Raw genomic sequence first — 26,590 nt, forward strand, 5'->3', positions numbered from 1 at the left:
TGTGTTAAAAGCAGGAAAGCACATTGCACATCCAACAATAATTCCAAAAAAAGTGTACTGCAGAAGGACAAGGAAGAATACATGTACTTAGTCCGTGCTCCACGGAAGAGCTAACACAAGAAAGGAAGGAAAGCCTATAGCAGCTAGGCAACTGAAAGATTGCAAATGAGACCAACAACAAAACCAACTAATTGCATCCTGTGGATGGATTGTAAGCCCAAGGAATTGCAAGCAATACGCCTCACAGCACAGTGCATGTGCCCTGTAGACAAGACTTAATCACAAAACAGGGACATTAATATGTAGTCATTATGTGTTCCTGAATTATAACCACACTTGGTTATTGCTAGAGGTCGTGTGATGCAGGTGCTTAGCCGCCTGAACAAGCAGTAGTGGCTGGAAGGAAAACATTTTTTTTCACCCCAGATTAATGGAGGTACGGACCCCCAACTGTGCACAATTTATTATTAATGCTTCGCCTAACTGCATGATTCTGTGACTCTTTCCCATGTCAATGGTACACTCACTTTCAAGCTCTGTGGCACCGGGGGCTGGTTCTCTTTATCCTCTAGCTCTTGCCTCATGGTACAGCTTCCCAGTCCATCTGAACTCATCTTCCCTAGCCACTGGATGTTGGTCAAGCTCTCATCCAATGGACAGGGGGTCAACGCTGGGGTACCTGCATGGAAAATAAATCATATGATGGTCATTTCATGTTTTCTGAATTCGAACACCTAGCAGCAAGCGGTGCCTGAAATCTCAAATAACAAGAAAGGTATCTTATCTAAGCAGATGAAGAAGCTTACAGAGCCATCATGCAAGGCCATTTCCCCTCTGTCTACTCAAGAGCCATTCATGACTCCCAGCATCATCCTTACTAACTTGTCATTCTGTGCTGCCCATAAAAATAAGAAATAAGCTCGACCAGTATATGATCAAGTCAGTCCTAGACCGATACAGATGTGCCCCCCCCCCCCCCCTCCCTCGGAGAGCAGCAGCTTTAGCGAGATCTCTACCACTTGCCGTGACAGGACCCTATCTGGTACTGCTTACGTTACCAGTACACTCGACCAAGGCTTGTCTTGTGATTTAATGTTTGCTGTAGTTCAACATTTAACCACACAATATACTGGATTGGATGTTTTTTTTGGGTGGGGCAGTAAAAGGCCAGGTAATTATTTCGAAACCTAATTACATTTCACAGGAGGACGTTAGAGAGATGGCTTCTCATTACGGGCATTTTTAAAATGTAATCGATGAGAGAAGGAGATTCTGCAATAATTACTGTATATATTATCCTGAAGTGGTACTAAAAATAAGGAGTGAATACAACAAAACAGTCCACATACAAAAATAACTTTTTATTCAATTGTTAGCTAAGAATTGAGGGGGACGGATAGAATTGAGAGACGTGGTAAGGATAGCGGATTGGGTATGCCATAGCTGGAAATGTGAATGTTTTAAACACCAGGGTGTGATCTTGAGAAAAAACACACGATTTCACAAAGGGGGGAAAAGTAAATTTCAGACCTGAACACTGCAACCTTGGTTGGAGGCTTGAAAATGAAAAACGTGGGCATTCTGCTTAAACATAATGCTGCAGAAAAACAGTCTTTGTGGGTAGCAACTCGTCATTACCATAAACTCAAATAACTGCAGTAATGGAGAAATGTCCAAGTCTGAAAAAACAAATTATCTTTGTGGGCCACAGTTGAAGAAATTATGATTCTACATAGACTTAACTGTCCTCAGACAGACAGCGTCCTCCAACACCACAGTCAATAATGAGGAGCACGTTCCCGCTTGATCAGTGGTGCTCCATGATATTACCAGTCTGTGTTCTGGTCCTGAAATAGGTCTGGTGTGAGCCGTGTGTAAGAAAGGAATGGCAGGTTTTCCCTAGACACGGTCAGGGAGCTTGTCTGTTCATCCCAAGTTACGCTACTCAGCAATATTAATAGATCTGCGCTGCTGAATCACCAGAGGACTGGCCATATTGCCCAGTCTATCCCTTCACAGGCAGCCGATGACCAAAAGGGTGTTTATGTTTGGGGAGCCTGGGCTCATCCTACCGTCACTCACGTAGTTACGAGTATTCTGCAATAGTCTGATAAGCTCTATTGGTATTTCTTTAGTCTGCAAACCAAAGACAAGAGGGTCATGGACGAACTGTGGTAAAAAGGGCAACAGCTCGCCTCCGATTGGGTTGTCCATGAAAATCAAGGTGTCCATTGCCAAAATGAAGCTAATTCAGCAAGCCAGGGAATGCCTGCAGGAACCAACGACAACTAGGGATTGGCATAGATCAAAGTGGCTGCGATTTGGCAAAAATGGTGTTGCTCTCTCTCAGGTTACTGATAGAAAAAAAAGAGCTGTGAAAAGCATGCAGGCGATCTTTGTATAAAGGGTCTTTGCAGAGACCCCACACATTACTCCCCACACATTAAATAATGATAGCAAAATATTGGACGGGCAGCTGCCGGACCTGCAACCTTGTTCCTATGCTGTGACAGTGCAAGCAGACTTACAGAAAAAGGTACACACACTTCTGTTAGTGTCCGGTGCAAAACTGTGCAGTTACAGCTACAGTCTGTTTACTACAGTAATGGACATAGTGCACACCTCCCCAGAGGCATCACTTGAATAGGTTGAGCTGTATAATCAACTGTGGTTCCAATAATTTCATGATATGTTTTCCAGTGAAAAAAATAATGGCTCAACCTGGACCAAGACAGAACCACAGATCCACTCTGCAATCAAACGCAGCCCCTGTATAGTCAAAACGGAACTCCCCATCATCAGAACATCAGTCCATAGCCGCTCAGATATAAGAGTTCGGGTAGGCTTCTAAGCAAGTGGGCAATTCTTCTTACTGACCATAATGTAATAATCCTATCCAGTAATGAGGCAACAACCAGGACTCTCAGATGCACACCTGACAGGGTAATTAATGGTGATGAGAAAAGTCGTAAATAACATAAATCTGAACAAAGTGCATTCTAATGGTCTATTCCATTGACAACGCCAACATTAAGCTCAAGCTGTGAAGTAAGTCAGGTACATTACAGATGCAGTCAAAGAAAGAAACTAAGAAGATCCTTCTCACGGTGAAAAGGTGATGAGACTAATGACTAGCCAGAAGCGTCAAAAGGAATTCCAAAAAAAATCCAGTCACTTCTGCTGTAGGCCGACAGAAAAGTAGAAATGCCAGAGAACATCATAGGATCTAACATAAGAATTTTGGCAGTGCCTGCTAGTGTTGGCATTACCTAGCTGAGGGAATGAGATCAGTTCTTCCTCAATATGCAGAAAACCAGGATACTGCTTATCTCCCTGACTGGCACTATACGCTGCTATGTGAGAGAGAGTGGTGAGAAGTTTAATGACACATTAGGGTAACTAATAGGGATAGACTCCTGAGAGAGGAAACCACAAAGGAGGAGAGTTGTACAAAAACTTTAGAATGCTGATGTTTACAGACTTGAGCATAGAGACCCTGGAGCAGAGGAAGGAGTTCCAAATAGTGTAGCAGGATCTAGAATCAGATGAGCCAGGTTTGGGCTGGTAAAACAAAGAGACTGTAAACGTGCTCCCGTGTCGACCCAGCCAAGCGCTTGCATCTGTCGTGCGGTTCCTATTATGAGAAGACTGCATGTTTTAGGGCGGCACCACCATCGAGTGAATGAGACGGAGTCAGCCTCCCATCACTATGGAAGCGGTCAGCCTCATCCAACCCTGGAAAGGATTTGTGGCAACTTAAACCAGACACTGACACCTCAAGGAAGTAGTGGAAACAGATCATGCCCCTTTCGCTCAGTTAACCACTGGCAGAACACGAGATTCAAACTGGATTTTAATGCATTAATTGAAGGAATTGCATCTTAGTATAAAAAGCATGGGCTGCAATAATAAGGTAGATTACATAATGCGCTAATAATCATCTCAACCTGTGTAAAGATGAACAACCCCACCATTGAGTGATTCTAGAAAGCCTAGAGATTTCTGCCTAAACCCTATGACTAGCTCTGAGAGCACAGAGATTGTAACCCTTCTGCCTGTACCGACCTAAGGGAGGAACCCGGACCCCCATACCTGAACAGGATGGCAAGGCTGTGTTGTCTGGATGGCAATCCTCTCAGGGAGGTTAAGAGTCAGCGCCAGGATCAGCAAAGCTGGCAGGTGTGGTACACGTCCCAGGACGGTCAGATTGGAATGCCCTCTACACTCTTTAGGCCTATGTGTTATTTATATAATAACTTGTAAAGAGTTTGTGGAACACGCCCAACGTATTGGTGTGCATTTGTAGATAGGACAGGCTCGTGGACTGACAATACAAGTTAGCATATCATGTACCATATATGGCAGCCTTGAACCAGGAATACAGTGCATGTTGTACAATGGCTGATAAAACGTGCAGCATGATTTCTGTCTTGTTAGAAAGAGGCAGCTGATTTTGAGGAACTAGGGAAGGGCTACATCCCCCAGTGTGCAGCATGGCCAGTTTGCAATGTGGGCAGATAAAGCCCGCCCCAGCAGCGCAGGACGCACCCAGGCCAAGACCGGCCTGTCATCACCTGGAAGAGGCTGGGCCCTGTCTTTCATTCACTCACCAATAAATCTGCTACTGTCAAAAAGAGGAACTGAGTTCTAGAGCATATTTTTAATTCTTGGTTTATTGCTATGATTGCGTTTACTGAGAATAGGCAGGAGTACAGGTGGCAACTCATGGGCAAACGGAAGGTGCCGGAACTAACTAAAAGCAATGTCCCGAAAATTAAGAAATTTGCTGTGGGGGACCAACTTTCCCAGAACTAATGCAGGACAGGACTGCACCCTGGACAATATAGACCACTTAGTTAAAGTGCAAGGCAAGTAATATCAGTCAAATGGGTTGCCCTAGAAGTAGTCCTTTGAGGGAGGTACTTACTGTCCCCAGGGTGAAAGTTCTGCCATGTCTAACAATGATTTCGGACTCTCACTAACTCAACTGCATGATGATTGGGCATACTCAAATCTAGATTACCCTGCTGGTAGAAATACACAGGCACACAGATATTTAGAGTGGTATCATCCCAATAATAACACACAATCTAAACACAGACGAACAGTCTTTCTAACCTCAGTGCCTCAATTGTGATAAAATACAGTTGAAGATAATGACCCCACTAATTAATAAGGTCATACGCTGAGTTATATCTAAAAGGGGTTGTAGGGAGCCAGGCTCTGGTTGCAGTACCCCACTCTTTACACCTGTTTTTTAGATGCAACTTTGACTGAAGAGCACTGGGTTCCTGCTAATCAGGTTCCCAGTGAAAGTGTTCCATTCCCCAAAACAAGACACCTGGTCACTTTATCCCGGAGTGCCCAGGCCTTTCAGCACCTCTACAAGTCCCTAGTAAATGGTTCCTCTGGTGCCTACTACATGGGAACTGAAGAGGTCCCCCCCCAAGAGCTTGTGCCCCTCTGAGGGATCCAGCACCAACCTTATGCAGACCGCCATTGCAGTGACAACGTGCTCCCCAAAATTCAAAACATGACATGGTACACACTTGTGTGCCATGTCCCCTAAAGAACAAGTTACTTACCTTCGGTAGTGCTTTTTCTGGTGGATACAATAGCTACCTGTGGATTCCTCACCTTATGAATTCTCCCATGCGCTAGCATCTGACGGAAAATCTTCTTCCCAGCTCTCCACGTCGATGAGGACGTCACAATTGCACGGCTCCACGTGACGTCACTGTGCCAATAAGAGGTCCTTGCCGGCGTGCTGATGCCAGTTTCACCCATTTTTTGTAAGTGTCTGAGGCAAACAGGTGAAAACCGACCTCACAATAGCTCAATGAATACATTTATACATAAAACCACAATGATGCAATAGAATCAAAACCATCATTTTATATATACACAAAACACCAAGATTTATATATACTTGTAAAACAAACATCTTAGTGTAACCAGACAGGCAACCGGGAGGCGGGTGGGACTGTAAGAAATCCACAGGTAGCTATTTTATCCACCAGAAAAAGCACTACCGAAGGTAAGTAACTTGTTCTTCTGATGGATACAACTACCTGTGGATTCCTCATCTTATGAATAGAGTCCTAAAGCAGTACTGCACTCAGAGATGGGTGCCTGACTGGTTACACCAAGAAATCCTTCAATACAGTTCGTGCAAAATGGCAGTCCCTCCTAACCTCCGAGTCCAAGCAGTAATGCTTTGCGAAGGTGTGGAGGGACGCCCAAGTTGCTGCATTGCAAATATCCACCACCGGAAACCCCCTCGCCAGGGCCGAAGTGGCGGACATAGCACTGGTGGAATGGGCTCTAATGCCCTCAGGGGGAACCTTCTTGGCCAACGAGTAGCAAACCTTGATACAGAGAATGAGGACCCACCTGGAGATCGTTCCTTGATGGACTGCTCTGCCCTTCCTCTGTCCAATATACCCCACGAACAGCTGGTCCTACAGGCAAAAGTCTTTCATCCTCTCAATATAAAAACTGAGAGCCCTTTTGTGGTCCAAACGGTGAAGCCTTTTTTCCTCCTTCGAGGGGTGAGGAGGAGGGTAGAAAGATGGAAGGGTAATGGTTTGCACCATATTAAAAGGAGTGACAACTTTTGGTAGGAAAGCCGCCCTGGTTTTCAGCACCACTTTATCCGGAAAGAATATGGTAAAGGGGGGTTGAACAGAAAGAGCCTGAAGCTCACCAACCCGCCTAGCCGAGGTTATAGCAATGAGAAAAAATGTCTTAAGAACTAGAACCCTTAGTGGGCAAGAATGCATGGGTTTGAACTGTGACCCCATTAAAAAAGTTACGAGATTCAGATCCCACTGAGGCATATGAAAAGGAGTGGGAGGAAACCTATTAATTAAACCTTTTAAGAACCTAATAACAATGGGCGATTTAAACAAGGAGGGCTGATCCGGGAGGCAAAGAAAGGCTGACAGTGCCACCAAATAGCCCTTAACAGTAGCAACTGCACAACCCTTCTGTGCTAAATCTAAAGCAAATAACAGAATATCGGAGAGATGGGCCCTCAAAGGATCAAATTTGCTTCTCTCCACACCAAGCCACAAATTTTGCCCACCTGCCAGCATAAACTGTCTTAGTGGAGTGTTGCCTGGCCGCTAAAATAACATCCACTACATTTGGAGGGAGAGATAAAGAACTCTGGTTGCCCCGTTCAATCTCCAGGCAAGAAGATGTAGGCTCTGTAGGTGGGGGGGTGTAGAACTTGCCCCTGCGAGAGGAGGTCTGCCCTGAGAGGGAGACGGAGCGGAGGGCACAGCGAGAGTTGGAGAAGGTCCGTGTACCACACCCTTCTTGGCCAATCCTGGGCTATTGAAAATGACCTGAGCCTGATCTTGGCAAATCTTCCTCAGAACTCGAGGAATCAAGGGTATGGGGAAAATGCGTAAAGCAACTGGTTGCACCAAGAGATTTGAAAGCGCATCCCCCAAAGCTCCTTGCACCAGATACTGGAGGCTGCAGAATGATGGGCAGTGCGTGTTCTCCCAAGTGGCGAACAGATCACTGGAAAACCCCACATTTGAAAGATGTGCAGGACCAGATCCGGATGGAGACGTCACTTGTGACCGGCCGAAAAATGCCGACTGAGTGTCAGCACGTACGTTGAGCACCCCGGCCAGATGATTCGCTACTAAGCAAATCCGATGGTCCCGAAGCCAGGACCAGAGTCGCAGAGCTTCTCTGCAGAGAAGGTATGACCCCACCTTGTTTGTTTATATACCACATCGCGGTAGTGTTGTCCGTCAGGACCTGAACTGACGGACCACAAAGGGACGGGAGGAAGCCCTTGATAGCAAGAAGTCCACAGCCCACCATCGTAACTCCACTGCAGCGTCGCTGGGGATCGTTATAGACTCCTCGAGATCCCCTTTGTGCTGAAACTACTACTTGCGGAGGCATCACTGGAGAGCCCTCATGTGCCAACGTACATGAGTGACCAACAGAATGCAAGAAGCGAACAGACCGAGCAGACGTAGGACCTTGAGGACTGGAACAACCACTCCATTTTGAAAACACTGGAATCAACGCCTGGATGTCCTGAATCCGCCGAGGCGGAGGATAGGCCCAATTCAATGTAATATCCAGTACTGCCCCTATGAACAAGAGGCGTTGAGAGGGCTCCAGGTGAGACTTGGGTACATTTATCGTAAAACCCAGACTGAACAACAACTGAGTTGTCATTGTCAAGTGACGCAACACAAGCTCTGGAGACTTGGCTTTGATCAACCAATTGTCCAGGTAAGGGAATACCGATATCCCTTTCCTTCTGACACTTGCTGCCACCACTGCCATCACCTTTGTGAAGACTCGAGGTGCTGAAGTAAGACCAAACGGGAGGACCGCAAACTGGTAGTGTTGCGACCCCACCACAAACCAGAGATACTTTCTGTGCGACTCGAGTATAGGGATATGAAAGTAAGCATCCTGCAAGTCGACAGACAACATCCAGTCCTCTTTGTTCAACGCCAGAAGAACCTGTGCTAGAGTCAGCATCTTTAATTTTTCCGGTTGGGGGAACCAATTCGAAATCCTCAGGTCCAGGATTGGTCTCAAACAACCGTCCTTCTTGGGGATCAGGAAGTATCTTGAATAACAACCCTGACCCCATTCCTGCTTTGGAACTAACTCCACCGCACCTTTTGAAAACAGGATCTGAACCTCCTGCTGCAACAACAGGAGATGGTCTTCTGAACAAAACGAGGGACGGGGAGGGATGGAAGGAGGAAACTCCTGAAAAGGGAGAGCATATCCTTTCCTCACAATGTTCAGAACCCAGGAGTCTGATGTGATTAACTCCCACTCAGGGAGAAAAAGACGTAATCTTCCCCCTACAGGAGACGTTTGTTGAAAATGGGCAGAAAACTAGGGCTGCTTCCCTTGTTGTTGTCCTCCAGGGGAAGAGGATGATGCAGGGTGCTGCTGGGTGGCCCCTCTTGTCCGAACCCTCCCCTGCCCTCTAAAGGATCTATAAGGGAGGCTGGTAGGCTGTTGGACTGTGGACTGGGATCTCCCACAGTAAACAGCTCCACGCCCAAAGCCCCTAAAACGACCTGAAAGTGGTAGCAGAGGAGGCCTGCAGACCCAAGGACTTTGCTGTGGCCCGACTGTCTTTAAAGCACTATAGGGCAGAGTCAGCTTTATCACCAAAAAGCTTTTCCTCCCATCAAAGGGCAAGTCCAGGAGAGCTGTCTGTACATCAGAGGACCTCAGCCATGCATGCCTCCTGGTAGCAATAGAGGTACCCATCACCCTGGCCTCCGAGTCTATGGAATCCAGGCCAGACTGGATTATCTGTTTTGCTGCAGCCTGAGAATCCGATAGGAGTTCTCCAAATTGTTCCTGCACCTCCTGCGGCAGGTCAGGAACCATAGCCCTAGCTGAATCCATTAGGGTGTGGACATATCTGCTGAGAACACAGGTAGCATTTGCTGCCTTGAGGGCCATACTGAAAGAAGAAAACATTTTCTTTGCCGACTGCTCCATCCTTTTGGATTCCCTGTCTGACGGAATCACAGGGATGCAGACCGAGTAGAACAAGAGACCGGAACAACCAAACTCTCTGGGGTAGGATGTTTTGATAAGAACCCCAGATCCCCAGGCGCCACTCTGTATCTTCTTGCCACAGACCTATTGACAGCAGGTAACAACACAGGCTTCCTCCATAGCTCTAAGATAGGCTCCGTAAGAGCATCATTAAACGGAAGCAAAGGATCCGCCGAAGCAGAAGAAGGGTGCAGGACCTCAGTCAGAATATTTGTTTTGATCTCTGCAGCAGGCAAAGGAAGATCCAAAAAATTTGCTGCCTTCCTAATCACAGTATGGAAAGAGGCTGCCTCATCCGTAAACTCCCCTGACGAACAAAGGTCCCATTCCGGGGAAGTGTCAAGCCCACTGGCTGAATCCAGCCCTTGATATTTTCCCAAGGGCTCCACAATCTCCCCTTCTTCCAACAACTGCCGCTGGTACTCTTCCAAAAGTCTCAAAGCCTTTCTACACGACCTCAGCCTGGTCTCTAACCTCGGCATTGACATAGAATTACCGGACGTCTATGACACTGGCTTCAAAACTGTAAGGCGCGGAACAGGAGAAGAAGGCTGACTTCGGTCAAATCCGGATCGGGCACCGGAGAGGATCCCAACAGCGCCGTGGACACCTCAGGCTCCATCATCGGCGCCGACTGACTGGGGAATGAGATCAGCGCCATAGGTCTAGAAGGCGACATCATCGGAACCGCAGGACCTCGAGGCGAGGTCATCGGCGCCGAACCGGCACCCTCAGCCAGATAGAAGGGCATAAACGGCACCGCCTTGTAAGGAGCCGGGGAGCCCAACGAAAATGCTAACGGACCCGTGGAACCAGCCGGTGCACCAGCAGGGGCCATAGCATTAACATAGAAAACATGGCATTTAACAATGCTGCCGGATCCGCTCCCGGAGCCGGGAAGGCAGGATACCGCTGATCTCTATGTTGCACCTGCGCTTGCTGAACATCCAAATCCTGTGCAGCAGATGAAGAATAAGAAAAAAAAAAAAAAAAGAAAAAAAAATATATAAATAAATAAATAAATACAGGACTCTCCGGAGGTGCAACTACCTCAAAGACCGACGTCGCCAGAGAAGCCTGAGGGCTCGGAGGTTGTGGAGTCACAGTCAGACTAACCTCCCACATCGTACGGTGCCACGGAGATGGAGACCTTGATCTTGAACGGCTTCGAGCCGATCGACGTCGAGAGTCATGACGTCGCCGCCTCTTGTGTTTCTTCAACGAAGTATGAGAAGAGGACCTGTGATGACTCTTATGTCCCTTCTTTGCCTTGGCCAAAAAGAGTTTGGCCTCCCTCTCCTTCAGAGCCTTAGGATTCATGCTCTGGCAGGATACATACTCCTCAACGTCATGCTCGGAGCTCAGACACCAAAGGCAATCATCATGAGGGCCAGTAACAGACATGCAACCTCCTTCCTAGGAGGCGACATTGTAACCAGAAACAGGATTGTAACTAGTAACAAGATTGACCACCTTCAACAGTAGCGAGAGCTAGGAGACAACTGTTAGCGTCGAAGGCACGGAAAAAAGGGAACCGACGTCCGCACGCCGGCGAGGACCTCTTATTGGTACGGTGACGTCAGACGGAGTCACGTGGAGCCGTGCAATTGACACGCCCTCGTCGACGTGGATAGCTGGGAAGATGATTTTCTGTCTAATGCTGGCACATGGGAGAATTCATAAGGTGAGGAATCCACAGGTAGTTGTATCCATCAGAAACACTGTTTGCAATATCTGTAAGTCACCCATACAGCAGCCCTGGGGCAGGGTGCATTATGTTACAAATGAGGGCATTATGCGTGAGCAAAGATGCCACTACTATGTCTGTCGATTCTTAGAAATAGTAAGTGTGCAGGGAAGCCATTTTAAATAGATGTGCTGGACACTGATTACTTAGAGTCCCTCAGCTACATGATGGCTTTCCCGAATCTAGGGATGCTTGGTATCAAACATCTCATATTAATCAACCCTCACTGATTCCAGTGATGGATTTATTAATACATGCACCCAGAGGGCACCTTAGAGGTGCCCCTTGAAAACCCACCAACTGCTGTTGAGCTCACTGACCAGTTCTGGCCAGCCTGCCACCAATAACGAGAATCTGTCCTCCCTGGGTGAGACACTCCTCTCTCAAGAGGTCAGAAACAAAAGCATTCCCGGATGCCCTGCATTCCAAGGCAGGAGCTTCAAAGAAACCATCTTGCTTCCTCAGAGGAAGATGGGAAACCCTGGCCCCATGGTCCCTCTAGCACCTAGAAAGGCAGAAAATTAGCTATCCAGAAGGCGTGTCACACTTCCAGACTGGGAACACCCCTAGGGTGACCAGCCTGAAGTGGACACAACTTAGAAAATTCCACAATCTTGCTTGTGGTGTAATTAAGGAACTTCAACAGGGGGATGCCCACTCCACACAGGAAGTGGTCACCTCGGGGTGTAGTGACCCTAAAAAGGTAAGTAGCCCATTGGCTACTGCCCTTCACTCCCCTAATGCCCCCTAAATTGAATATTTAGGAGACACCCTGATACCAGATCCTCAAATCTTCACTGGATACAAAAGAAGAAGTGTACAAGAGATCCAAGCCCACCTGTGGTTTTGGCCAGGCGGGCCCCCCAGTTCCCACCTGCAGCCTATTTCTGTGATGGTAATCCCGACTGTCCAAAGCACCTCTGCACCCTGACACCCTGGAACGAGGAGAACAGAACCAATGATGTCCCTACGTCCCCAAGCATTGCAAGAATAGAACCTTCTCTGTGGTTCACCCCACCTCTGTAGCAACTTTGTGACTGGACTGATTTCCATAGACATACACTGGGCACCCGGCGTTGAACTGCACTTGGCTGCTCGAAGTGACCTCTTAGTGTGGCCTTGGATCTTGCCCCATACTTACCCCAAGTCCAGGAGATTGGTCCCGTACGCCGTTGTACTATACCTTTATGCAGTGCTCGTAACCTTACTGCATCTAAAAAAAAAATGCACTGTCAACTTTTGAAAACTCAAAAGATTCATAATTTGAAAACTACTCACCTGACTCTACTGATCTTGGTATCAACTCTTACATAAAAGTACATTTTATTTTTTATAAATTTGTGTCGGATTATTTTGAGTGTGTGTCTCACTTACTGCATGAGTGTGTGCCTTACATTCCTATCACTACTCTGATATGCCCAACTGCTCAACCACACTACCCAATAAGAGAGCATATGGTATGTCATTTGTGCCTATGGGATACCTCTGGAGATTGCTTGGACTCTTTGCACAGTGTGTCTCATTTTGGTACACTATATAAAAAGCCAGTTTCCTACAGGGGATGTCTATCTATAGTGAGTCTGACGTAGAGCATGTAATAAGATCCTCCAATATGGACTACATCAAAGTGGAGCTAAACATGAGTTACTGGTTGAAGGCCTCAAATTTTGAACTTTGCACTTGCCAGATAATAGATTCTATAATCTCGGCGATCCGGATAAATAAATTTCCTTTGTCCCTGCCACTGTCAATTAACAGCATGTCCAAGCCACAGTTCGAGCATGGCAAAATTTTGAGGAACACAGGATCTAACTATTCTGATCAGCAAGTTAGCGAAATGGCTTCTACGTTCAATACAATTGACTGAGTAGGGCAGTTTGACAGTGTTACGGAAAAGGCAAATTTATTAATGCACCCTCCTGTAAATATGAAGGTTACAAAAAGTGGTCCAGGTCTAGGGGATTGTTCGACGACTGTAAAACTGATAACTCCCATTCCAGCGAATCAACTAAATAAAAAGAAAGAGGGTGACTTGAAGTATGCCCTCCATGTCCACTAGCCCAGCATGATGATTTTACTTTCATCTCTTGGAATCTGGTTGGGGTTAAGTCAAACCTTAAAGAAAAAGATTGGCTGTCTTTTATAGGTTGGTATGATGCATGTCTCTTTCAGGAAACTTGGGTGACGGACAATGTTTTTAATCAATGGGATTGTTATCTATTTCGTGGAAGCAGAGACCCCCCTCCCGAAGAAAACTGGGCAGGCGATTGGTGGGCTGATCTTAGTTAAGTACGACATTGCATGTTCCATCTGAATTACTAAACATAGATTTCCCCACATTAATGGGCCTTTGGCTCATATTTCCAACAGGTTTGAATCTAGTACTTTTCAACGTATATGCTAGGTCTACGCCTGCTAGTAGGGATTCACTTGTGATATTTAAGCTGGACGACTTGATCAATATATATCAATATGCTAAAGCAATTGTAGCTAGAAACGTCAATGTCTCTTTTGAGCCCTTACCACTTATTAGTCTAGTAACAGAGCAGGAGGATGAACACTGGGGTATTCCTAGCCTCATTGGTACACCTCGACGTTACTTTTCCAATGTTGCCATGCAGATGGTATCTATAGTGGTTGGTCGGAGCTCAAGAGCAGGTAATGGGAGAACTCTCTCTGACCCAGGTAGAGCAGCTACGTTCAGGTGGTGTTGTCAACCTAGTGTTACTGATTATGTTTTACTTGACTTTAATCTCTGGCCACAGCTTCATGACATGGAGAATGTTTACCATACCAACAGTGATCACAAGTTTCTGATTACTACACTAATTGGGGATGATTTCAAGAGACCATTTTCAACCTATTTCAATGTGTTCCCTGAACTTACTGTAGCTAACCATTTTAGAAGAGCTTCTTGGCCTAGAGTAATGGCAAATCAAAACCTGCATGCTGACGTACCAAATGGTTTGTGCACTGTCTAAATATGAGAACACCCCTGAGGCTGCCATCCCGGAACAAGAGATCCATAAGCATTTCTTCAGTACACTGCAGGATATATTTTATAAGAGTCTCACTGTAAGTCCAAAACTCATTTGAAAGATCCCAAGTGGTTCTCATCTAAATGTGAATTGGCCAAGCAAGCACTAAACGGGGGATGCAATCTCTTACAAATCTGTGCAGCGCATTCTATATACATAAAAATCCTTTATCAGATCAGCCGTAATTGGGAGGGTAAAAATTGGCAAGACATGCTGCAGGCTCCCAAAGTTAAGGATAGTCAGACTTTTTGGCATAGAATCACTCATGGGAACACTGGGAGTACAAACCTAGACGTTGTCATATCCAACCCGAGAGGTGGGAGGAACACTGATCTGCACTGTACGTTCAAGATAGTCCTAACAAATACTCACTTTGCCAGTTCAGAGATAGTTCTGGGGGTGACGTATTAAACGTGGTCAGTGGGCAAACCACTAGAGTTTTCTTCAGTTTTGAAGAGACATTCTGTGCTATCGACAGCCTCAAGTCATCTAAGGCACCTGGTCCTGATCACATACCAGCAACATACGATTCAAATCCCCAACTTTGGGCTACTTATGTGGATGTCCTATCAAATAAGATTCCAAATTCCTTGAGGGGAGCAGAAATAATCTGCGTTTTTATGAAAGTTGCCCTACTAACTATAGACATATTAGTCTAATTGACAACCTGCAAAAGATCTTCTCATGGCACTTTTGGATACGCATTTGTACCCCCGAGCTTTCTGACTATAGAGACTCCTTACAAGATTAAATGAAATTAGACTATGCTCTAAAGGTTCCCTGGCTGAGATTCATTTCCGGCTGATGTAAGAAATTAGGTCTACCCAAGCTGTTGGCTGCCCTGAACAGATTTGTAGGGGAGACGGACCGACTTTAACAAGGACTTATGTGCAAGAACATCAAATTACTAGGGGGAAATTTGGGGCACTTGACTGAGCAGTTCCTGGAAGTCAAGTTCACACCGGCATTGACCCCTTTTTAGGGACTATAAGTCTGCCCCAGGCTTAAAGTCTATACAATAGATTCAGATATGGTTGTTTACTCTTAAGAACCTTTAGAAGAAACTGAAGTAAAGATCGGGACTTGGTTACCTACCCTGCTCGTGGCATGGACCCACAAACAATTAAACATATAATGTTTGGGGTATCACAGCTTGCGTAGAAGATTGCTACGTCCAGTTGCCTGAACTTGGGGGGGGGAGGGGGGGAATATTGTTCATAGCATATTCTGAGATTTGATACATCTGGCCCAATAGTATTCTCAGTAACCCACTTTTTGCTTAATGTATGTCTTATATGTGAGAACCTTTTGAAACAGCCTTGAACCCTAACAGTGTGATACAATGCAAGTTGTTTCCTTTGATTGCACCCTATGTGCCACTATATTTTGCTTTTAGATCAAACCTTAAAACAATTGGAAAGTGTTATGCACTTTAAGTGAAAGGCTGGTCTTTGAACTTTGCAAGATTGCTCTTTCTTTTCTGACTTTATTGTCCAATTTTTTATTTAGCCTGATACACATCAAATTACAAATATGCATCTAAATGACTATGGGGTTGGGAGGATGTTATGTATGTTTATGTGATCCTTTTGATGCGATACTTACCATGTGTTTGGACTTAGACGTGCAGTGTTATTGCTTTTCTTTCTTTGTAAAACTCAATAAAGATAATTTTCAAAAAACGCATCTAGCTGACTATGCTGTAGCTGGGAGAATTGACCATGCACTATATACATCACACACAGGATTATGTAGTGGGTGAGATTGCTGCCTAAAGGAATGGACGCGTGTTTTTAAAATTCTTATGCTCGCTTATAGTGTACCTTTTATTCAATCTGGTTCTGGTATGAACTGAGCCTACATATTAATTATTTACTTAGATCTTAATGCATTTTATTATCCACGAAAAACTTTTCAGGATATACATTAAGAAGCTTAAGTGAGCTACATGCCAGATGTTAACGTTATCAATTTAGATATTTTTTTTTTCTTGTGGTTTTTATTTACTGAATGTGTATTGTGTTTTATGGTTGTTTTTAACTGTTTACTTTGATGGTCAAGAACTGAATACAATTTCTTATTAATTTCTCTCATTATTAGGCTTTATTAAAAATATTAACATAAATAAAAATGTATAAGGGTGCAGGCCTAATGCTAAAATGAGGTGTCCAAGGTAGGCGCTAAATAGGTCCCACAACACCCTTCCCTTGCAGGGACAGGAGTGAAGAGTCCAATATGTGAACAAACAAGAATAAACCCAATGAAAAACTAAAAAATAAAAACATAAACATCTAGCTAATAAAAGAAATATAAACTTAACAAATATGAACATTAAAATGTAACGAATGTCCAGATCAGCAAGCAGAGCAAGCGAAAGCATAAGGCTGAATTGGGATAAAAGGCCTCCGCCCAGTCCAAACAACGAAACTGGACAAATGCATACACCCCAGCCTCCGGCCCAGGCCTTCCTGGAGGCGGAAGCCCCCAAGCTATTGACATTATGGCTGTGATACAAAGAGTCTGTGCTGCACTAAAAACGAAAATAGACTCAGTCTCCATAGATGTTAGACTGGTGCTCGCTGACTTCTGCAGCCTGGGATCCCAGGACTCTATTCTTCACCATCCCAGAAGACACCTAGGAATGGTTGGAGAGAGGTGGGCCAGCAACACCGCAAGCAACAGTCCCAGCACTGCCACAACAATGAAGAGCCCAAACGGGAACCTCTGACCCTCTCTGGTGGGCGACCTCCTTTATGTGTCTGTAACTGTGGACAGGGAGAATGATAGCCTCAGACACCCTCCCTGCAAGTGACACACAATGTACTGGAATCTTATGACCCTTTGGGCAAAACCCTTTTTCATTAATACAGAATTGCTAAATTGCAGGGGCAGGGAGTAAACCCCCTAAAATAACAGTGGTGACAATAGTATACTAGTGGGGAGGTCAGGTGGCATGGGGAGTTGGAGGTGCTGCTCGGGTCCTCTTTTCGTTAAGTTTGTAGTTTATATGCTGTTGAGGGGACGACAGGCCCTCTGCCAAGTTGGGGAGGAGACTGTTTTAGTACCATCATGCATGGACACAGGGAGGGGGGGAATTGTTGGGGTACAGTTTACTACTGGTTGGAGAGACAGAATGTGTGGCGAGACCTTTCCCCTTAAACCCCCTGGATTAAAGTGCTGATGAGACAGACATGCCCCACCTTCATGGTCCTTGGACCAGACCCCACACCCCGGGACACATTCCTTATCTACCCAACATCATAGAGAGGTCCCATTAACAAAGGGTTAAGGCCCCCCTGATCATATACCCCTTCCCCCCCCATTGACTACCAATAATAGTGGGCCCAGCTTCAGGGCACCATCCTGAAATACTAATGGGCTGGGAGACAAAATTAAGCATTTGGGAGGGCGGGGGGAGTTTGGTGATTCTGCAGTACCTTAAGCACATTGCGCCCAAAGAAGTCCTATTGCAAGAAACACCTTCTAGGCAACTCATGTTGGGCGTTAGACAGGTGGGGATACAAAATGGTGTCTCATGCAGGTTTCATTCACTAGGGGATCCAGAGGGACGGGTATCCTTCTATGTAAATCTATCCCCCTCACCATACAATAGACCTGGACAGACCCGCATGGGAGATACGCTGCAATTGTGGGAAGGTGGGAGGGCAACATCCACAGCATTGTACCCCTTACGTCCCCCCTAGACTCCACAAATCAACTTTCACGATCATGGGTGCCTTGCTCTTTCAGCTTCCTGAGGATGACCTGCTCTTGGGAGGACACTTCAACAATACACTGTTTGATACGCTAGAACGTTGGCCTCCACGGCTCCAAACCACAACACGACACCCACTGCCTGACTATGTCTTCATTTGGACTACTAGACACACTGCGCACCCTCCAGTACACATATCTCTCGGGAGCGCATAGCAGCCTCTCACCCATCGACTAACTCCTGATTTTCACTAAAATCTTTTCTAGCATACATAAGGCCCAACACTACGCCAGAGGCATTTCTGACCATTCTCCAGTGTGAGTCTACTATGACCCTTCTGCCGTGGGGGACATCCGAAGGCCAACACTTAACCCCTGGTACCTAAAAATACCACACCTCCGCGAACACTATTTTCTAAAGAATGAAGGCTCAGTAGTCTCCACATGCACATTGTGTGAAGCCTACAAAACCGTTGTTAGGGATCAGAGCATAGCACAGATAGTGAAAAACAAGGATCAACGAGCCTGGCTGGTACAGTTAGAGAAAGACATTTAGAGTCCCTCTGATCATTGGATGAACAGGGACATTGGCACCATATGCTATCCCTTAAACAGACGGGATGCAGGGATGTTGCGAGGGAAGCAGCACACAACTCCTATTGAGCCTCTCCAGCACCGTCTTTTTTTTTTTTTTTTTTTTTTTACAATATCTTTTATTAATTTTCCAAATATGGTTAACATTATCATTTGCATAGTATTAAATACTCCCCAACTGTCCCCTCCCTTACATCCAGCAACCATTACATTTGTTTTTTTCCTAATACATAATTGAGTACTGTATAGCGAGTCTGTGTTTCTTCAGGTCATTAACTTCTTGTCATGTATTTTAAGAGGCTTCATCAGAGCTTAAATTTGATACGTGGTGTGAGTGATCTGATTCTTCGGGGTATTTGAGTTTGTCTATTATTGTGTCCCATTGGCTTGCGGTATCTCTGGATCTCCTTCCTTGGGCTGCCTCTCTATGTAATATACGTCCTTCTGTTTCCGCCCACTTTAATACTGCACTTAACCATCTTTGTATTTGAGGGCCGGTCGATGCTTTCCAGTGACTCGTTATTTCTCTTTTAGCTAGCAGTAATGCTAAATTGATAAATTTATTAGTTGTTTTTTTTATTAGCTGGGTGTGGAAAGTCCCCCAACAGTGCCGACATCGGGGAAGGTTGCAGTCTGCGTTCCGTTATCGTTTCTAAGGTTTTAAATACTTCTATCCAGTATGGGACTACCTGCTGGCATTTCCAAAGCATATGCTCCAGGCCTGCTTCTGGTTCCCTGCATCTGGGGCAGTCATTTCCGCTGGAGGTGAACATTTTTGCAAATCTACGGGGGGTACGATAGGCTCTATGGTAAATGTACATATTTATTCGTTTAAAACGAGCATTTCTTGATACTGGGTATATATGTGTGGTAATTCTATCCCATTGTTGTGGTTCTATCGTGGTCTCTAGTTCAGTTTGCCATTTTAGTCTAAGGCTATCTAGTTGGGTAAGAGTGTCTTTTTGTAATGTTTTGTATAGTGTGGATACCAGGCCTCTATCCCCTCCCCGGGTACAAATAACTCTGCAGCCCTCATGTATGGGTGGTTCTTGTGTTCCCTGTTTCCAGGTTCTTTGAATGGTTCTAGTTATTGCCGAGTATATTATGAATGTTCCTGGTGGAATATTACATTGCGTACGTGATTCGGCGAAGGTCCTAAGTTGCTCGTTATGGTATAAGACTCCTAGTGTGGTGATATTGTGACTGATTAGTTTATTTAAACCGGTTAAAGCTTGGTTTCCTAATAGGCTTACTAGGCTCGTTATTGGAATGTCAGGTGCATAAGGAGTGTGTAGATGTGAGCGTCTGATTACTCTTTCCCAGGGGAATTTGACCGCTTGCCAATCTAGGGACAGTGGTATTTATTTTTTTCCTCCCGGGAATATTAGCACTTCCAACAGTGTATGGGATAAAGATCTTGTATTATTCTGTGATTCCAAAATTGATGTATCCTCGCTTAGGAATCTTGCCAGACATTTTAGTTGGCCTGCCCAGTATTAGGTTTCCATATCAGGGGCCGCAAGTCCTCCCTCTAATGTAGGTCTCTTAAGTGTATTCAGAGCTAGCCTGCGTCTGCCCAGTCCCCATATAAAGTTAGACATGATAGAGTTTAAGTCATTAAATACTGTTTTGGGTATGATTAGGGGAATGGTGGAGAAGAAATATAGAAATCTTGGAAGTACTATCATTTTTAATATTGCTACTCTTCCCGTAACTGCCAGGGGTAGTGTCTTCCAGAACTGTATATCAGTTTTAAGTTTCCTGATTGCCGTGTATATGTTCCCATCTAATAGGTCTGAGGGTTTGTGATATATATTGACGCCGAGATATTGGAATGTGGCGGGAGTCCAGGGGAGGCCCCTGGTATCAGTCATTGTTTGAACTGCCTCCACTAATGGGAAGATTGAAGATTTCTTCCAGTTTATCTTAAGACCTGATGCCTCGCCAAAGCTCTCTAACATGGTCATCGCCCCCGGGGAGTTCTTTGTCTCCAAGGAAAATTAGCATATCGGCCGCATATAATGCAATATGGTGTCTCTGTGCTCCTACTAGAAGTCCCCCATAGTGTACCCCTGATCTGGCCATTCTGGCCAGTGGTTCCACTGCTATGGCGAAGAGTAATGGGGACAGTGAGCAGCCTTGTCTGGTGCCTCTGCCAATTATATAGGAGTCTGAGATTATTTTGCCCGTACGTACTCGTGCTGTAGGTTTCATGTAAAGCAGTTGCTTCCATTTCACAAACTCAGGCCCGAGGCCCAACTTCAGCATTACTTTTTCCAGATAGTCTCATCGTAGACTATCGAATGCTTTCTCTATGTCTACGGAAATTATTGCGGCCCGTTGTAGGGATGGTGAACTCAATTGGATAATTGAAACTAGTCTCCGTATATTCTGCGCGGTGTTGCGTTGTGGAATAAATCCAGCTTGATCTTTATGGATTAGTTGTGGCATAAGGTGCAGCAACCGGGAAGCTAATATTTTACTAAGTATTTTGTAGTCTAGGTTTAACATGGAGAGAGGGCGGTATGAACGTACGTCTCTCATTGGTTTATTGGGTTTTAGTAGAGGGATCATAATCGCCTCATTGGTGGTTAGAGGGAGGGCTTTCTTTTCTTTGGCTTCTTTACATAGGTTACATAACTGTGGGGCAAGTTGTTCAAGGAATACACTATAGAACTCCACAGGGAATCCATCTGCCCCAGGTACTTTCCCTCTGGCCATGTTTTGTATTGCAGTTCTAATCTCAGGTATCGAAATAGGTTCAGCAAGGGCTAGTGACTCTCTCCACTAGTTGTGGGAGGTCAAGATCTTCTAGTGATTTCACTTGAGTAGGTCAACAGTTCTGGGGAGGGGCGTATAGTTGTGCATAATAGTTTGCAAATCTTTGATTAATTGCTTTTTGTTCAAATAAATGGCTCCCATCTATGTCTTCTATTTCCATTATCATTGATTGCTGTCTCGGGGGTGCCGCCATCCAAGCCAGGAGTGAGCTCGCTTTGTCCCCTTCTGTGTGTTGTCTATCTAGATATTTTTTATAGTCAAATTTACATAGTATTTCTGTGGCCTCTGCTACTTTCTCCTTAGTAGATATGATGTCAGAGGCAATTTCTGGGTGTTCGGGTCTCTGGCGCTCTAGTTCCCTAAGGGTTCTCTCAAATTTTTAGATATCTTGTTCCAGTGATCTCCTCACCCCAACATTGTCTGCTATACATTTCCCTCGGATTACAGTCTTAAAAGTCTCCCATTCTATCGCCCTGCTAGTTGCTGTTCCCGTATTGATATTGAAAAAAATATTTGATGGATTCCGATATGGAGCTTTTGAAAGCTACATCTTCCAGCATTTCTGCCCTTAATCTCCACGTCGGAATGCAGGTTCTCTCCCTGCCCCAGGACAGTGAAATCATGAATGGGTTATGATCAGAGAGTACGACAGATACTCCGCTGGGCACACTCCACTTTGTAACTCGGGGGAGGCTAGGATTGTGTCTAATCTAACATGTAGGTCATGAATTGTAGAATGGAATGAGTAATCTCTGGTGGTGGAGTGGACATGTCTCCAGCAGTCACTAAATCCCCACTGGTGTTGCCACTCCGAAAATTGTTTAGCTGTTTTAATGGTTGGTGATCCCTGTGTGTGGGGGGGGGGGGGGGGGGGGGGGGGGTGATCTATCAAGCATAGGGTTCGCAATACAATTAAAGTCTCCTCCTATTAGGGTAGCTTGGGTAAAGTTAGACCCTAGTTCCCTTGAGATCCTAGTTCCTGGTTTGGGGCGTACACTCCTCCTATTGTAATATCTCTCCCCGCTAATCTTCCAGTGATCAGGACATAACGGCCCTCTTTATCGAGTATCTCTTGGGTTTTTTGGAAGGGGACTCCTGGGCATATCCAAATCAGTACTCCCCTGGCAAATGCTGAATAGGATGTTGCGAAAACCTAGCCTCGCCATCGTTTCGTCATGGCGCTGATCTCTTGTTCCAGTAAGTGGGTTTCTTGTAATATTGCTATATGGGCACCTCTCCTTTTAAGTTGGTTATAAATTTTATTTCTTTTGTTCATATTGTTCAGGCCTCTAACATTCCAAGTAAGAATTTTTTATTTCAGGGGGGGAATCCATATTACACGGTAAAAAAGATGTGTGTTGTGACCTCCCTTCTCATCTTCTCCCAGGATCCACTTTCTTCTTGCTTCCATACGGTACAAAGTGATTAGTATATTGGTGCTGGATGTAGTTCCCCTATTGTTCAAACATGAATTTCCCCACCTCCCTCCCCCTCCTTACCCCAGGACCGATATTTAGAACTATCCCTGTCCAAACTTTTGAATCTAAGATTGATAACTATTGGGTAAGGCAGTGTACCAGGGACTCCAAACCTATCTCTAGGTTGGGCCTCTGAGCTATAATAGAACGTACATGGCCCGAACATTTCAGGCATAGTTCTCGTCACATTTAGGTCAATGACTAAGTATTAAGTTCCCTTGCAGAGAATGTTACAGTCTGTTGAAGCTAGGAGTCATTAGGTGATGTTAGTATTTAAATTGGAGTTCCCATCTGCTTCTTGCGGTTCCTGAATTTTGTTCATTTCTTTGGAGTTAACTGGGTGACCTTTATTTTTGTCCCCCCGCCCCCCAGAGTTCTTGATATTTCGAAGATAAAAGATCAAAAAAGTTCTTCTGCGGACTTTGGTGTTACTTTTGGCATGCTGACTGAAGTGCCTTGGGAGGAAATGGATGTGTGGCCAGAGTTAGAGTCTTAGTCAGATAGTGATTCCAATGATCTCGTGGTGGCTAGGTCTCCTCCACTTATTATAGCTACGTTAGATACCGCTTCTAGTCTTTCTTTAGATGGTAGCTGGCTCATTGTTGTTGTTCTTGGGTTGTGGCTGATTGCATCATTCCGTAGTTTTTTGGCCGTTGTCAGCCTTTTTTTTTGTGGAGTGGGTGTGGGCTGTTCCATTGTTTCCAGCCAGTCCCACACTAGTTGGGGTGAAGTGAAGAAGTGAGTTCTATCTCCGTGTACCACTCTTAATTTAGCTGGGAAGGGCATGGCATATTGAATTCCCATGGTTCGGAGTCGTTTCTTGGCGTCTCTGAAGGATGCTTTTTGTTTCTGAGTTTCCTTAGTGAAGTCTGGAAATAGCATTATTCGTTAATTATCAAGCATGATGTCTCCTTTGAGTCTTGCCTGTAAAAGGATGTAGTCTCTATCTTTAAAGTGCAGTAGTTTGGCCACCACTGGTGTTGGACCTGCTCCTGGAGGAGGAGGGGGGGGGGGGGGGGGGGAGGGGGGGGGAGTCTGGTTGGCACTCTATGCGCCCTTTCGATTGCGAAAAATGGGGACAGCCCTTCTAGTGGGATTATTTGTTTTATCCAGTCTTCAAGGAACGCTTCCATGCCTTGTGATCTATGTTCTGATTTTTCAGGGAGACCTACTATACGAATGTTACTCCTTCGGGCACAGTTTTCGGCATCCTCAGCTCTAGTTTCAAGCTGCCTCACTCTAGTTGTTAATTTGTTCAGGTCGGTGGTGTAGGATTTTTGATCCGGAATCATTTGTTCCAGTGCTCTCTCGTTTGCACTTACCCTATCTGACAGTTTTCTATGGTCATCTTTTAAGAGTGAGAGGTCCGATGTCAGGGAGTCTGTTTTTTGTTCTAGTGCTTCTTGGGAGTCCTTGATCTCTGTTAGTATCGTATCCAGCGTGGTTTCTGTGGAAGGAAAGACAATGTTTGTTGTTCTTGCTTGTGTTTGAGATGCGGGTTGTACCAATGCAGTTCCCTCTCATTCAGGGCCTTCTCTTTTCTTGGGTTTACCCATTTTGTAATGTTCAGAGAGCCCGCTTGTTTTGGTTAAGGTGTCTGTGTATCTGAGAATTAGATTCCCCCTAGGTGTTGCTATAGTTCGTTATTGTGAAAGCTGTAAGCCGGAGATAGGCCGTGGTCGTTCTGCATTTCGGATTAGGGTGCTCTATCTGTTGGTGTTGGATCAATTCACAACTTTTATTTAGTTGTACCCTATTTCCCTGGATACTGGGTATTAAGCTGCTGTAAGGTATTACTGCCTCTCTCACTGGGGTAGGGTCTTCAGAGTTCCATTACCCTTGGAATCGTCGGATTCAGGGAGGGCCGTTGTGTTCAGTTTCTCTGTTCCTCCTTCGACTCGCTCAGATTCAACTGCTCTCTTCGTACCCTATTTATGACTCTCTCCTCGAGATCTTATTTTCCCTGGGTGCTTGGTGTTACGTGTTAATCTGCTATAAGGTATTCCTACTTCTCCCTCTGGGGCAAGGTCTACAGTGCTCCTCCGTCTTTCATATTGCTAGAATTAAGGAGGGCCGCTGTGCTTTGGTCTCTCTGTTCCTCTCCTGACTCTCTCCGATCCAGTCGCTCTCTTCGTTCCCCACCTGCTCCTCGTCTCCAACTCAATCCCTCGGTAGAATCAATTTGTCAATTTCAGCCCGGGGGTACTTGTTGTTAGTGTTGGAGAGTTTTGTTACTTTTATTCAGTTGTATACTACTTCTCTAGGTGTTGGGTGTTAGGTTGCTGTGAGGTATTCCTGTTTCTCCCTCTGGGGCAGGGTCTTCAGTGCTCCACCTCCCCTCATGTCGCCAGAATCAATGTAGGCCGTCTCGTTTCGGCTTCACAGCTCCCGTCCCGACCCTTACAGACCCAGCCGCACCCTGTTCGCTCTTCACTTCTTCCCCGAGCCCTTGGCAGAGGCTTTTGCCAATTTTTACCCCCTCTCCTCTTAAGGGTTCGAGGAGAGGGTGCATAGGGGCTTGCACTTACCGAGGGCTTCGGGGGATGTCCAGCGCCGCTCTGATCGTCGTGGGAACTTTTCTTTTTTCAACGAGACCTTGCGGCCGTTATCTTGGATTTGCCGATCGGGATTTTCTTTTCTGGTTTTCTCCGTTTTGTTAGTGCTTATTTGGATGTGCCCTTCTCCCTGTATGTGCTCTGGATGTTCCGATCATCAGAACTCAGTTTCTGCAGTTGGTTTAAGGCTATTGGCTGTCAGGATAATATCGGGCCCGGTGGAAGCTGTTCGGAGCTCCGCGCTCCCTCAGTAGGGTCGTTTGGTCAATTACAGCTCGGGGAGTACTCTCTGTTAGTGTTGGAGAGTTTTGTTACTTTTATTCAGTTGTATGCTGCTTCCCTAGGTGTTGAGTGTTAAGTTGCTGTAAGGTATTCCTGCTTCTCCCTCTGGGGCAAGGTCTCCCCTCGTGTCGCCAGAATCAATGGGGGCCGTCTCGTTTCGGCATCATCTCTCCCTTCCCGGCCTTTACCGACCCAGCCACACTCTGTTTGCACTTCACTTCTTCCCCGAGCCCTCGGCGGAGTCTTTTGTCAATTTTGAATTTTATCCCCTCTCCTCTTAAGTGTTGGAGGAGATGGTGCATTGGGGCTTGCACTTACCGAGGGCTTCGGGGGATGTCCAGCGCCGTTCTGATCGTCGTGAGAACTTCTTTTTCAACGTGGACTTGCGGCCGCCATCTTGGATTTGCCAATCATGATTTTCTTTTCTGGTTTTCTCATTTTTTTAGTGCTTATTTGGGTGTGCCATTCTCCTTGTATGTGCTCTGGATGTTCCCATTATCGGAACTCTGTTTCTGTAGTTGATTTAAGGCTATTTGAATTCAAGATAATATCAGGCCCGGTGGACGCTGTTCGGAGCTACACGCTATGCGTGTAGCTCCATTGGTCGCCGGCCACGTCCCCCCTCTCCAGCACCATCTTTGAGGGAGGAGACAAGGCTGGGGAGAAGTATTAGTGCGGTTAAATAAAAGGGAGGTGGCGTCCTGATGGGTCTTACACATTCAAAACTCGTGTGATGAACTGGTCAGTGACTGACAGACAAATGCAGGTGCATTTGCTGATTACAGCATGCAACCCTACTTACCAACACAGACAGCCACAATCGTCGAC

The 26,590-nt window shown here is 45.6% G+C and overlaps 1 protein-coding gene across 3 annotated transcripts in view; it reads right to left on the reverse strand.

Annotated features, from left to right (window-relative positions):
• FOXM1 (forkhead box M1) overlaps positions 1–26,590 on the reverse strand; it is a 140,025-nt gene that overhangs the window by 88,980 nt on the left and 24,455 nt on the right. For all 3 annotated transcript variants that reach the window (XM_069228163.1, XM_069228161.1, XM_069228162.1), the window contains exon 3: positions 528–679. In XM_069228163.1, the coding sequence (XP_069084264.1) occupies positions 528–679 (152 nt within the window). The remainder of the gene's footprint in view (positions 1–527; positions 680–26,590) is intronic.

This window comes from Pleurodeles waltl, chromosome 4_1 (genome assembly GCF_031143425.1).
Source record: "Pleurodeles waltl isolate 20211129_DDA chromosome 4_1, aPleWal1.hap1.20221129, whole genome shotgun sequence".
NCBI classification, from domain to species: Eukaryota; Metazoa; Chordata; class Amphibia; order Caudata; family Salamandridae; genus Pleurodeles; species Pleurodeles waltl.